Below are 12,170 nucleotides of genomic sequence, written 5' to 3' on the forward strand. Positions count from 1 at the left end.
GGGGGGGGGGGAGGAAGAAATAAAAATTAGCGGTGAACGTGACGCGCCGAAATAAGCGCGTTTCAACGGCAGCGTTCGCGGCATCTTTCAATCGCGATCGCATTAGGATCAGCTGTAATGCACTTAAGGTCAACGATAACCTAGATTCTCATCTCGTACAGCTGAACGGGGTCGCCGCGCGGTGTCGTCGTCAATTTTTATTACGCTCCATTCAATTCGCGCCGTGTCAACATCGCAGATTTCATTCATATAGGAAATGATTACTACTGGTATAGTTGTGGTCGCATTAGTCACGCCAGGATGTACCTAAACACCTAATCGCTCCCATAATTCAAATCGCTGGAGCTTTTGGGGAGAGGACTTCCATTTAAGTTACCTACTTATTTAGGTACACTACACTGAAAGAAGAAGTAATAAGTTTGAATAAATATAATTGTTCGTGAACAGTACCAATATAATATCTATCATGTTACAATCTTCTATTTGGCGATATTTTGAGAATTGAAAGTAATCACTTTGATTTTACAACTTTCATATATATATAAAGATAAATCATCGATTTATTTAAGGTTTTGTGTTATATCGTGCTTATTAAATTGTTGTATGATATATAAATATACATTATGTATATTTATAATAATTATCTCGAATTCTGTTACGTGCAACTTATTGTTAGCCAATGTAATTAAATACACGTCAGATGTTATTAAAATGCGTGCACGTGATGATTACGAAATCGAAGCTCGGAGAATTTCCTGGTCGTCGCATTAATAATTGCAGCTCCAACCGCGATGTCTGTCCTCTCAATTCCCGACGTAATACGAGAATAATTGACTTAGTTCGCAGAAGAAAACGTTTGCGTGCATTCGAATGATACCGGCGGTGTCTTTTCAGCAAACATGTAAAGAAAATACGTGAAAATCTCAGGAAATGTATGATGATAGACACGTTCCAAAATGTATTCCGTCTACTCTAAAATATTCTGCGAAATAAAAATACGTCAGCAAAGTTTTAAGAAAATCACATATAAATATTGCGATCGAGAGAAGAGTGAAGATCGATCTCACGTTGCTTTATAATACATGCACGTATAATTTTCTAAAACTCATTTCATTCTTTGTCCAAAAATTTTTAGAGTACGATTCTTTCGATTCTTCCGGTTTATGAAATTTGAAATATATCTTAAATAAAAGGCACAAATATGGAATTAAATATCGAGAGGCATGGTAGTGCCTCGCGAACGATATTTCGCGACAACGGCCCGGTGTCATCACATTTGTTTCTCATTTCGGGATCACGATTGTCAAGAATTGACACGTCCGCCGTCCCCTTTCGCCAACATCGGCGATTTGATCGTCGAAGGCAATTGCTCCATCTTACGCCGCTGCTGTTCCAACCGAGTGGACACCGGCCGGTGTACATCCAACACCGTGCGACCGTGCACGTTGGTGACCGCAGGAAAAAAACTCGACACCTTTTACATTAAACTTGAAACAGCACGCGTGGAAAATGACATGTTCACGTCGTATTATTTCGTCTCGACGAGTATCAAGTGCCGTCGTTTCTTTCGATCTCATCGTAACAACTATATTTAGGGATGTTTTGGTCAATTCTTAGCAACCGTCTTCTCTCTCTCATTATAACAGCTTATTTTTTTCCCGATCTTTTTATTATTTCTTCGAGAATATTTCTATTCAGCTTCTTAGTTTTTTGGAAATAAAACACAAAAATGAAAAATCGATTATAAGAAATAAACATATTGTCAGTTTTATTCATTATAATGTTGTCTATATAGTGGATTTGTTAAAAGTTAATCAAATAATGAAAGAATCACAGAAAAAAGTTTTGCTGAAATGTCTAAAAATAATTTTTTAAACTACACCAAAATACGTAATTATGTAAAACGTCGTTAGAACATTACAATTTTTTACTTATTATGCCTTTAACATAATTATTTTGTTAGTTCGTTATTTTCATATCTGCGTCTAGTTAAATTTTCGGAAATTACAGTAAGATATTTCTGTAAGGAAAAGAAAAGAAATTCACACGGTGAATGCGCAATGCAAATAAGTATTGTGCACAATGATTGACACGAAGAGGGAGAACGTCCCAAAAGAATGTTCGCGATGGAATCCTAGCGCCGTTTAACCGAATGGCGAACAAGCGTTTCCGTATACATGGTATCCGAGCTTTCCGTGTACGACACCGGTTATTATTTCCGTCTTGGAGATTATGTCGGGTCGATGGCGGGAAGACGCAACAGTTGGTTGGCGTCGTCGAGCGTGACGGAGACGTTGGACACGACGGAAGGATGTGCGGAAGGACGGGCAGCTATGCATTAGTCGATTACCTTAAGATCAGATAGAGTCGTTCCTTTAGCAGGTGATTTCACCGTCTTTTCCTTCCTCTTCTCTAAGACGGACTTGGAACTCGCAGTAAGAGCGAAAGCACTCTCGCGAGAAAGAAGTCGATGTTAACGAAGAGTCACACCCGGAAATTAATTGAAGAAGAGAAGGGAACTATAGTCGTTCGAAAAAGCCGAATCATTCTGCCAAATTGCTCTCGCGGTTGAAAAGAGGAATATTTTCTAGGAATTGTTTGCCGAGAAGAAAAAAAACAATTATCTGATTAATTATTTCCCGCAAATAAGCGGTTCCTCGATAAAAATAGTTTACAAGTATAATATTATGAGAGCAAAATAAATTAAGAATATAAGAATTCATTAAACAAGTCGAATTGAAATGAAACGAGAGATTTCCTACGAATTTCTCCTACCTCTCCTCAAATATTCCATACATTATTTTCTTTACATCATCTCGCTGCTTTCTTCGAAGAAGTTTCAAGTAACTTTCGGTGTAAACAAGAATCAACATAGGATTACATTAATTAAATCAGTGTGAATTTGGTGATACTCGTAAATATATCGGTTCGTGTTGTGTGAAGCAAAATACATACCTTCGGCGCGATACCTTAAGATATCCCCGTGTATTCTACAGATACATGCAGTTATTAAAGTATCCATTATATATCTGTAGCGACAGATACAGCCGAGAAGTTTGTTGATGACGCGCGAAGTCGGATTGATTAATCGAGCAGAGAGTTAAACAAAACGGCTCGCGCGCTGCCGGGAAGATATTTCCACGAGACGAGAGCCGCGAGTGGAATAAAAAAAAAAAAAAAAAACAAAAATCGTCGTAAAATTGATACATCCACGAGAGAGACAGAGAGAGAGAGAGAGAGAGGCGAGATAGTACGCGAAAACATTATCTCCCTCTCCCGGTTAACCCTTATCGGTGAACTTGCTGCGCCGTTCGCTCGTCGGCGATTTGTACGCGTGAGGAAAACACGAGGCGTATCCACGTCGCGCACGAAATTCTCTCGATTATCGTCGCTTCCGCGGAAATTTTAGCTCGCGACAATTTATACGTGCGCGATTATCCAATTACGAAAACTCGTAGTTAAACGTGGCGCACGCCGGTTATTTGTAGAGGACGCTCTCGTACGGTTCTGCGAAAAACCGGCGAAAACGTCTGATCTTAACGTCGAAGCTATAATGTTTAATTTACGATGCGTTTCGTTTATGTAACGGTGATCCTACTTGACCAACTAAATGAACGTTTACAGCTCTGTCGGCTGCGTAAAAAGAAATTATTGCGCGCAAATTGAATTTAGCGCACAATTATTCTGGAACTTAAAACTTGAAATAAATAAACAAGATGGCTCAATTATGCTTATAGTTTTAAAATACTTATAATTATAAATCTCTCTCTCTCTCTCTCTCAAAACTGAGATGTGTAATATTACAATTTAATAATACTGATGTTAATATACATACATATATCTTTAAAATACTGTAAAGAATTATTATAGAGACATTCTTTATAAAAGCCTGCTTTGCCTTTATTTTCAAAAATCACAATACTGGAAATCATCGATAGAAACTTTGGAAATGTAATAAGAACAGGGTTGACACAAGTCAGGGAAATCAGGGAAGTCAAGGAAATGTCAGGGAATTAAAAAAATGCGTCAGGGAAGTCAGGAGAAGTTAGGGAAAATAAAATAGCTGTAAATGAATTTACATTGCCTTTTGTGCTTCTATGATTGGTTTGGACTACCTTTTTTTTTTTTAAATTCGGCTCAAAGTCAGGAAAAGTCTCAAAGTTTTGTCAGTAAATCAGGGAAAAGTGTCGGGAAATTTTACGATTAAAAATTCGTGGCGATAACCCTGAAGACTACGACTAGACGCCTCGTGCAAATTTCAGAAATCCCTCGACCGGTCAACGTCGTCGACCTTTCCTCCCCAGCAATACACGAATTTGCATTCCGCAGGTGGGGTGTCTGTTCTATAATTAAATACGTTACGATAATTAGGATGACGGTGAAACAAATCGACGTCCAAAATTCCCATGACGGCAGACTACGGTTCGTTTCGCACCCCTCCTCTATTTGCGTACGGCTCTCCCTCTTCGCCGATCTCCCGACCGGGCTTTTTTCCAATTACTCTCGGTTACCATCGACTGCCCGGACGTGCACCTGTGTCCCGGAAGTGCGTAACGTACTACAGGTGCAGCCGCTGTAACGAGCGTTATCTAGTTGGTGTGCGAGACGAGAGGGCCCCGCAGCACCTTAGGGACGATTATATTCGGCGATTCATTCCAACGTGTCGCGTCAAATGCGTGCACTGGGGATGTCAATTGAACCGGATGGAACAGTTTAACGTCTTTTAAAGACGGCAAGCGATTCAATTTATTTTCCGCCGCCCCTGCGCGTAACATAATCGCGCTCACGTCATTATGTTCAACATCTCTCTCTTTTTTTTTTTTTTTTTGCGTTTCACTCGACGGTCCCCTTGTATTTTATTCGTTATGATCGATATATCAATGTAACGGTTTCGTGTCGAAGCGATCTCTATTTCAATAATATAAATAAATAAGAAATGCTCTCTAAATACACAGTTGAGACTGGATAATAGTGTTACTTGATAATAATTCTATATATAAATTTTAAACTAGTATAGTTTAACTTGTTATTAATTTTGATTTCATTCTGGAGTTAAAATATAAGTTTTGTTAAGAGAGAGTGAGACATTTAGTTTAAGATGAGATGTAATTTTGATTCTAGAATCGAACGGACGACTTGAGCTCGGAGGTAGGATGTGGCGTGAGATGCAAGATCGATCAGGTAAGAAGTTCCCGGTTTAATCATTGATTCGCATCAAAGATTTGTAAGATGTGGGAAATGATTCTCTTTAGAATTTCGTGGGATTGTTTCTCTCATTTGTCCGTCCACTATGTGGGGTATTCGCGGGTAGTAACATCATGTGTCCTCGTATTGCTCTCTATAATTGATGTAACAAAGGGAATAACACTAATAGTGAATTCGATTGGACGCACCGATGCATATCGATCAAAGTCGTTGTACACTGATTCAATCTGTGTAAAAGTGCAAATATTTCGATGTACGATTATTTAATTTGTGTACGACGGTCTTAATTTTCACCAGTAAGCATTGAGTGTATCCAATCGAATTTGCCATAAAGCCGGTGTCACACTACGGATTGAGATTGCGGATCGCGAATTCATCGGAATTCAGCCAATCAAGATAAAGCTGCTTTGTGCTGATTCGCTGTATTCCGATGAATTCGCGATCCGCAATCTCAATCCGATCCGCGTCCACAATCCGTAGTGTGACACGGGCTTAAGTAAACTGAAATGAATGATATCGGGAAGATATGCTTTTCTCCTCTTGCTTCTTTAAACATTGGTATGATTTCCTGATCGTTCATTATACATACTGAGTTATCAGTGTCCTTAAATTTCATCATGTTCATTATATATATTATATGTATATTTTACAAAGTAAGATTGCGTTTTTAAAAAGCTTGTATATAAATTTTGTAAATTAATTACTCGATGCCTTCTAGTTTTTTTCGAAGGGTAGAAATGTGCATCGTACGAACGAAAGGCCCAATCGTGATTGCTAAAAGGGTTAAAAGGGTTTGTTCGTCTTGTCCTTTCCTCAATAAAAACTTAATCGCATGTGATATAACAAAGTTCGGGGGTAATAATCGGACAATCCTGCCGGGATAGCGCGATATATATACGCAAATGACCAGTGCGGACGTCGCAGACCGAAAACGAAGGGACGGCGGTCCCTCTCGTTACAATGAAAGTACTTCCGCTGGTGTCCCAGGGGGCCCCGCCGCCGCTCCTAACTCGCGACGGGCGGCGACGGAGATGGCGAACGGCAAAATGAAAAAACAACGCGCGCGGTCGATGAATGGGACCAACGTGCGTACGAAACGCATTGCGTATACGAATGAAAGAATGGCCCATACTCGCTCCTTCTCTTTCTCTCTCGCTCTCCGGTACGGCTTCGTGCTTTTAAATTGGATCGCGTACAAGTGCGACCGATGGCGGATGTCGCCAAATTACCGTGCGACTCCGGATTCACTCTCTCGCGCTTCGCCCGTCTCTCACTCTCTCACTCTCTCTGTATCTCTCTCTCTCTCTCTCTCTCTCTCTCTCTCTCTCTCTCTCTCTCTCTCTCTCTCTCTTATCCTTTTCTGCCCGAAACGGAAGTGTGAATGAGAAAAACGGAAGAGTAACTGGAGAGTCGCGCTTTCGTTGTATCACCAGTTTCCGTTACACGATGGGATAAATAAGTATGTTCCTTCGCCAATATTTATTTTTGTCTTTAGAAAGAGAGAGCTGAATTAAAATTGTCAAAGTTAATTGATAATGTGAAGAAAGTAGTAATATATCAAACATTCGACAAAGGTACAATTATTTTATAGAGGAAACCTTGAATTCTTTCTGTGTAAAGTTATAAAAAAGGAATGTGTTGCGTGTTTTCATAAAACTGTATCATTTGATGGGATTATAAAAGTTAAAAGGATTATTACAATTAAAAGAAATCACTTTCTCTTAACACTTGTGTCGTTATTTCTTTCATAGCTTATTATTTCAAAATCGTCAAAAAGCATATTCCAGTGGAAGGATTTTCGGGAGACCGGAAGGATATCCAGTAACGCGTGTCTCCAGGACAGAGAACGAGCGTGATAATTAACCCATACAGAGAACAGAGAAGATCCTGGCGTGCCTAATTATCGTGTCTCCGAAAAAAAAAAGAGAGAGAGAGAGAGAGAGAAAAACACGGTCATCAATGCGTTCGGTGCCGCTCAGGATATCGCACTCGGCGTTCGTTGGACGCGTCGCGGAATGAGGCCTGGAAAACGAATTACCACGCGAGCATTGCGCTTAAAACGATTTCCTCCCTCGGCTCGTTTCACGGTTCGTAAGTCGCCAATAACGCGTACGAGTAACGGATTGGGGCAACGTAGGTGGAGGAAGGCACTTCACGATCCTAGACATTTACGCGCTTCGACGCGACCCACTTTTTAGTCTTCGCCGCGGCTGAATTATCTCGCGTTCTTTCGACTGAGATAACGATTTTTCAACTTTCGACTCCGCGCACAATTTTTTTCACTCTTTCAACTTTTACGCCCGAATTTTCGCATCAGTTACTTCAGATCATTTTTAATTTTAACTTTCAAATTTTAAATTGAAGAAAGAATTGAAATATATTTACTGTTAATCTATATTTTTAGAAATCCATCTATTTAATTAATTAATTAAGTTAATTGATATTTATGAAATATACTGCGTGTATGTCGATCGCGTTCAATGTTCGCTCCACGAAACATCAACGGATTGACTTTTACGTCTCTTCCGGTAATTTCACAGGTCGATAACGACGAATTAATACCGCTGGAATTTCTTTTGTTCGACGCCCTCGCATTTTTTTTTTTTTTTTTTTTTTTTAGGATATTAATGTAGCCTTGCATCCCCTCGTCTCCGGAAATATCCGTCGATGACTACTTCCGATCTCTGCGAAGAGTTCATTATTAATAAATTGCACATAAATTACCCGAGATAAAATATATCGAGCACACTCTTTATGCGACAAATAACGAAAACAAAAGGGAATTTAATATCTTGAATATTTTTCTTGCAATATACGTTTTACGTAGCACTTTCCTTATGTGTATACATCGAGAAAAACCATGAACGAACGATAAACACTTACTTCCGTGTATCATGCGCCAAGAAATCAGACGATCGAGTGTGTTTGTCTGACAATGTAGTAAAGTGGAGGACCACTGACAGCAACGTATCCATACAAATGTTCCCGCTTGAAAGTGGTCACTGCCAGAAGCCACTTTGACTTGAAAATTGCTGCCACGAGTAAAGATTGCCAGATGCTAACTGCTACAACCAGATCTCAACTACTACAAATTAAGAAATGAAAAGAAAGTGATTTAGTGTACCTATTCGGACAAATTTTTCTATAATCATTACCGTTATTGTAAAAAAAAAAAGTTACTTATTATAAGAAATCACTGTAGAGATATGTAAGCGTTGAAAAATGGCATTTAAACAAATACAGAAATATATATGTTGAAATAAGATCAACAATAACTATTTGAAATGTTGTAACCTGTAATGTAATAAATATATAATAATCTATAATTTACTAACATATAACAAATTTTACTAATAAAAATGGAAAGAGTATATTTTGTGTAATTTTGTTTCCATGAAATCTTCTTCAGCAATGATAACATTTATAAAGATTTTACATAATTAAAATATTAAGACAGAATATAAATCTTTTTATCTAATAAAATTTGTCATACTAATAAATTATTTGACATATTATTTAACATCTTGAATTTTACTCATTGTTGATTTTATTTTTACACAGGCATTGCTTTGAATATTGCGAGCCATATAACATATATGCTTATTTTCAACAAAATGTAATAAAATTATATTTTAATAAATAATTACAATAATATATAAAATATATAAAAATTATCAGAGATAATCAAAGCAAACCAGGAAGATCTTTCAACAAAATCTACTGGAACATTTGACATCAAAAATCGGTTCCATGTTAATCAGCAGCTCGTTATAAAGACATTACTTAAAGAAGACGATCCGAGAGAGAGAGAGGCGCCATAACCGTTTTTTCCTCTCTGCTCGTCTATGGTTACCAGAGTCAGACCGAGAACAGTAAATGGGGTTAAAGTAAAATGAGGAGAGGACAGATAAATGCTCGTTCGCGGTAGGACGAAGATCTACGATCTACGGGGAGCCGTATGTGTGTGGAGGGAGGACCCAGCTGGGGGCATAATACCCGGTGAGGATTTAATGAGGAAGTGAGAAATTAGCGGCCGCTGCGCCGAGTCGCTCGGGCTCCACCATTTTCTACTGTCTGATAGTTTTGTCAACCCCCATTACGCGGACGGCTAGATCGTTTAAAAACTCATGTTTGATCGAGGCAGGTCGAATTAAAGCGCCCAGATGTTCGTTGCAACGAATTAAACTTCCGGAATCTGTACGTCCTTTGCTTCACAGTAGACTGATATTTTTTTTTTTTTTCAGGAACAAAAAAGAGCAAATTGATAATCTACTAAAAATAAGCTGTAAATTAATCGAAATAATCGAAAAGGGCGAGGAGACAACAATGTCACTACGGTCATAAATTAGATAAGACATTAATCAACAGTTTCTTTTTTTTTTTTTTTCGGCGTACTCACACGATAAGGAAACGTAAGTAAGAGATTTTACGTTTTCGCATGGCTCCTTATTACTATCAGAATTGCGAAGCATATTTTGATGCCAGATGTACCCAAATATGTATACTTAATTCAAGCGTGCATAAATTCCGCTGTTAATACATTTGAATATTTGTCTATTAAACATATATACATAAATCATTTAAATAAGTTGAAATTGAAGTAAATAAGCCTATATTTTTAATTATTCGAAGAGTCGCTAATGCTTTACAATACAATAAGAATTGAAATTGAAAACATTTTTTATCAATTTAAAACGCATTAAGATCACTAAATACCGCTGACATAATTCTGCGATTAATGTAAACAAATTTATTTATAGCGGGAAATCAACGACTCTACGATTTTTAAGATGTGACACACTCGCGTCTCAGTGAGATTCAGCAGAACTGTCATAGAGCTCCAACGTCAAATGATTATTAATAACGTTTATCTGGCGCTGGAGGTTCCTTTCCTTCCACGGACTTTTCATACGAGCTGACCTATGTGATACCCTCGTACACCACCATACACACGCGTGTTATTACGAGCGTATAATGCGACGAGCATCTCGAAAGTTCCATCCACACTTCACATTAGACTTGTATCTTTTTTTTTTTTTTTTTTAGGTATAATTATGAAACAATCTCGCTTGAAACTTATACAATAATAGCGCGCGTCTCGAGAAATAAAACAATAACCGAGACTGTTAGTGAAGACTAAACATAAGTTATTTAAAAAGGATGTCTGTATATAACTGTTTTATATGTATTTTATTGTTATCTTTGTATTCGTAATTTACTTGGGCTCGTTGGCCTTTTTATTAATATTTAATAATATAATAATAAAAAGTATGGGACGTTGAATACTTGGATCTAATTTTATCAAAAGAATTCGTAAACATCACATTTGTGTATGTTTTGACAGTAAATATATATATGATGTAAGACAACGACAAAAAATATCGGTATTGATCAATGTTATATCTCGGACCGATTTTTTTTATTTATATTTTTCAAGTATAATTATTATATATTTCTCCTAAAAGTATAATTGCCTTGAAACTGAGAAAAAAACGTCGAACATACATTAAATTGCAATCAAATTTTAATTAATGTTATAATGGTAAGGGTTAAATTAAAAACAAAAGTACGTCACGGTTCGCTCGAGGAAATTGGGTTTCTTGTAGATGCGATGTAATTTGCTTATTATTCTGCAATGCGCGCCGAGTACCTACGGTATTATTTATATGCGGCGCCTCTCAAGCTAAGCGGAGTGTCGATCGGTTCGCCAATTGCTAAATAGCACCTCTTGTATCCGGATATTAAAATGGATCGACTGTATTACGAAATTATACTTATCGCTAAGGCCGGTAAAATTATGACAATGAAGTGACAAGAAAGCGTAAGGGTTAAGAAAGAAATATTGTATTCTTTTACGAAAAGTACTATTTCAATTAAAATTTATATAATAAGAACTACGAAATTAAATCATCGTATTACTTATAATTTTTAAAAATAGGATTATATGTATCGAAATGTTCCAAAAACAGAGCTACAGATCTTACAGAAACTCTTACGCTCTCAAGGCACTCGAGAGACAAGTCGCTTCTGTATATTTATACTTTCAGTTGCATTCGAATGCTTGTTTTATTCGAATGTTTTCTTTAAAAACTCTACAACACTTTATACATCTCTGTCTATATAAATCCGGTATATTGCGAAAGCAATGTTATATTTAAAAGAACAAAACGTTAGAGTATTAAAACTTATTCAAATTCGCTTTTAATCACTTATTTCTTGTATTAATATTTATTTATTTATCGCGCTATATGTATAATAATATTTAGAATTTTATAATAATACTAATTTTAAACAATATAAAATTAAATTTAATAGAAAAATCGGTATATTAAACGTCAACATTGTATACCAATTAAATCCATGTAAAGTAGCTCAAAAAAACTTTTGCATTAAAAAAAAAAAAAAACAACAAAACTAATCCAAAACTGATGAGAAGTGCAAATATAAAAGAAAAATGTAAAAGAGAAATATAAAAGAGGAATGGAAATATTACTCCTCAGCAGTAAGTTACATTCATCTTCGGTAAATTCATTCTTAGTCCCTCTAGATTGATGCAAAACAACATTCGCATTTAAATATGTGTTTTTATTTGAGTCTTTTCTTAAGAATTAATTCTCAAGAGACTAGCCGGGAGGCCTCGAAAGATTCCTATCAGTGAACCACGGGATAAACAATGTACATTGGCGCGGTGGACGCTGAGCCGTACGCGTCCTCGGTTACAGCTACGGCTTGTTGTCGACGACAAATGCCCACATCCTCTCTCGTGCAGAAAGTTAATGCGTTAAACTTCAGTTCGCAAATCCATGCCCGGCATGGTACCACGCGGCAAGCGTCTTATGAACGTGGGCGTTACTTGAGGCACGTGCCACGCAGCCCGGAGATCGGCCACGAAAAATTACCGTTTCGCCATGTAGCGGCACGACGCGCGAGTTATGTCATTTCGCTCCGGATAACGTGACCCATTG

General features: G+C 37.4%; 1 protein-coding gene across 1 annotated transcript in view; it reads left to right on the forward strand.

The window, feature by feature from the left end:
* The window catches only part of sev (receptor protein-tyrosine kinase sevenless), a 36,597-nt gene that overhangs the window by 7,239 nt on the left and 17,188 nt on the right, over positions 1 to 12,170 (forward strand). Inside the window, exon 2 of the mRNA XM_018540952.1 lies at positions 5,122 to 5,181. Coding sequence (XP_018396454.1) covers positions 5,122 to 5,181 — 60 coding nt within the window. The remainder of the gene's footprint in view (positions 1 to 5,121; positions 5,182 to 12,170) is intronic.

The sequence above is a fragment of the Cyphomyrmex costatus genome, unplaced genomic scaffold, assembly GCF_001594065.2.
Source record: "Cyphomyrmex costatus isolate MS0001 unplaced genomic scaffold, Ccosl1.0 scaffold273, whole genome shotgun sequence".
In the NCBI taxonomy this organism is placed as follows: Eukaryota; Metazoa; Arthropoda; class Insecta; order Hymenoptera; family Formicidae; genus Cyphomyrmex; species Cyphomyrmex costatus.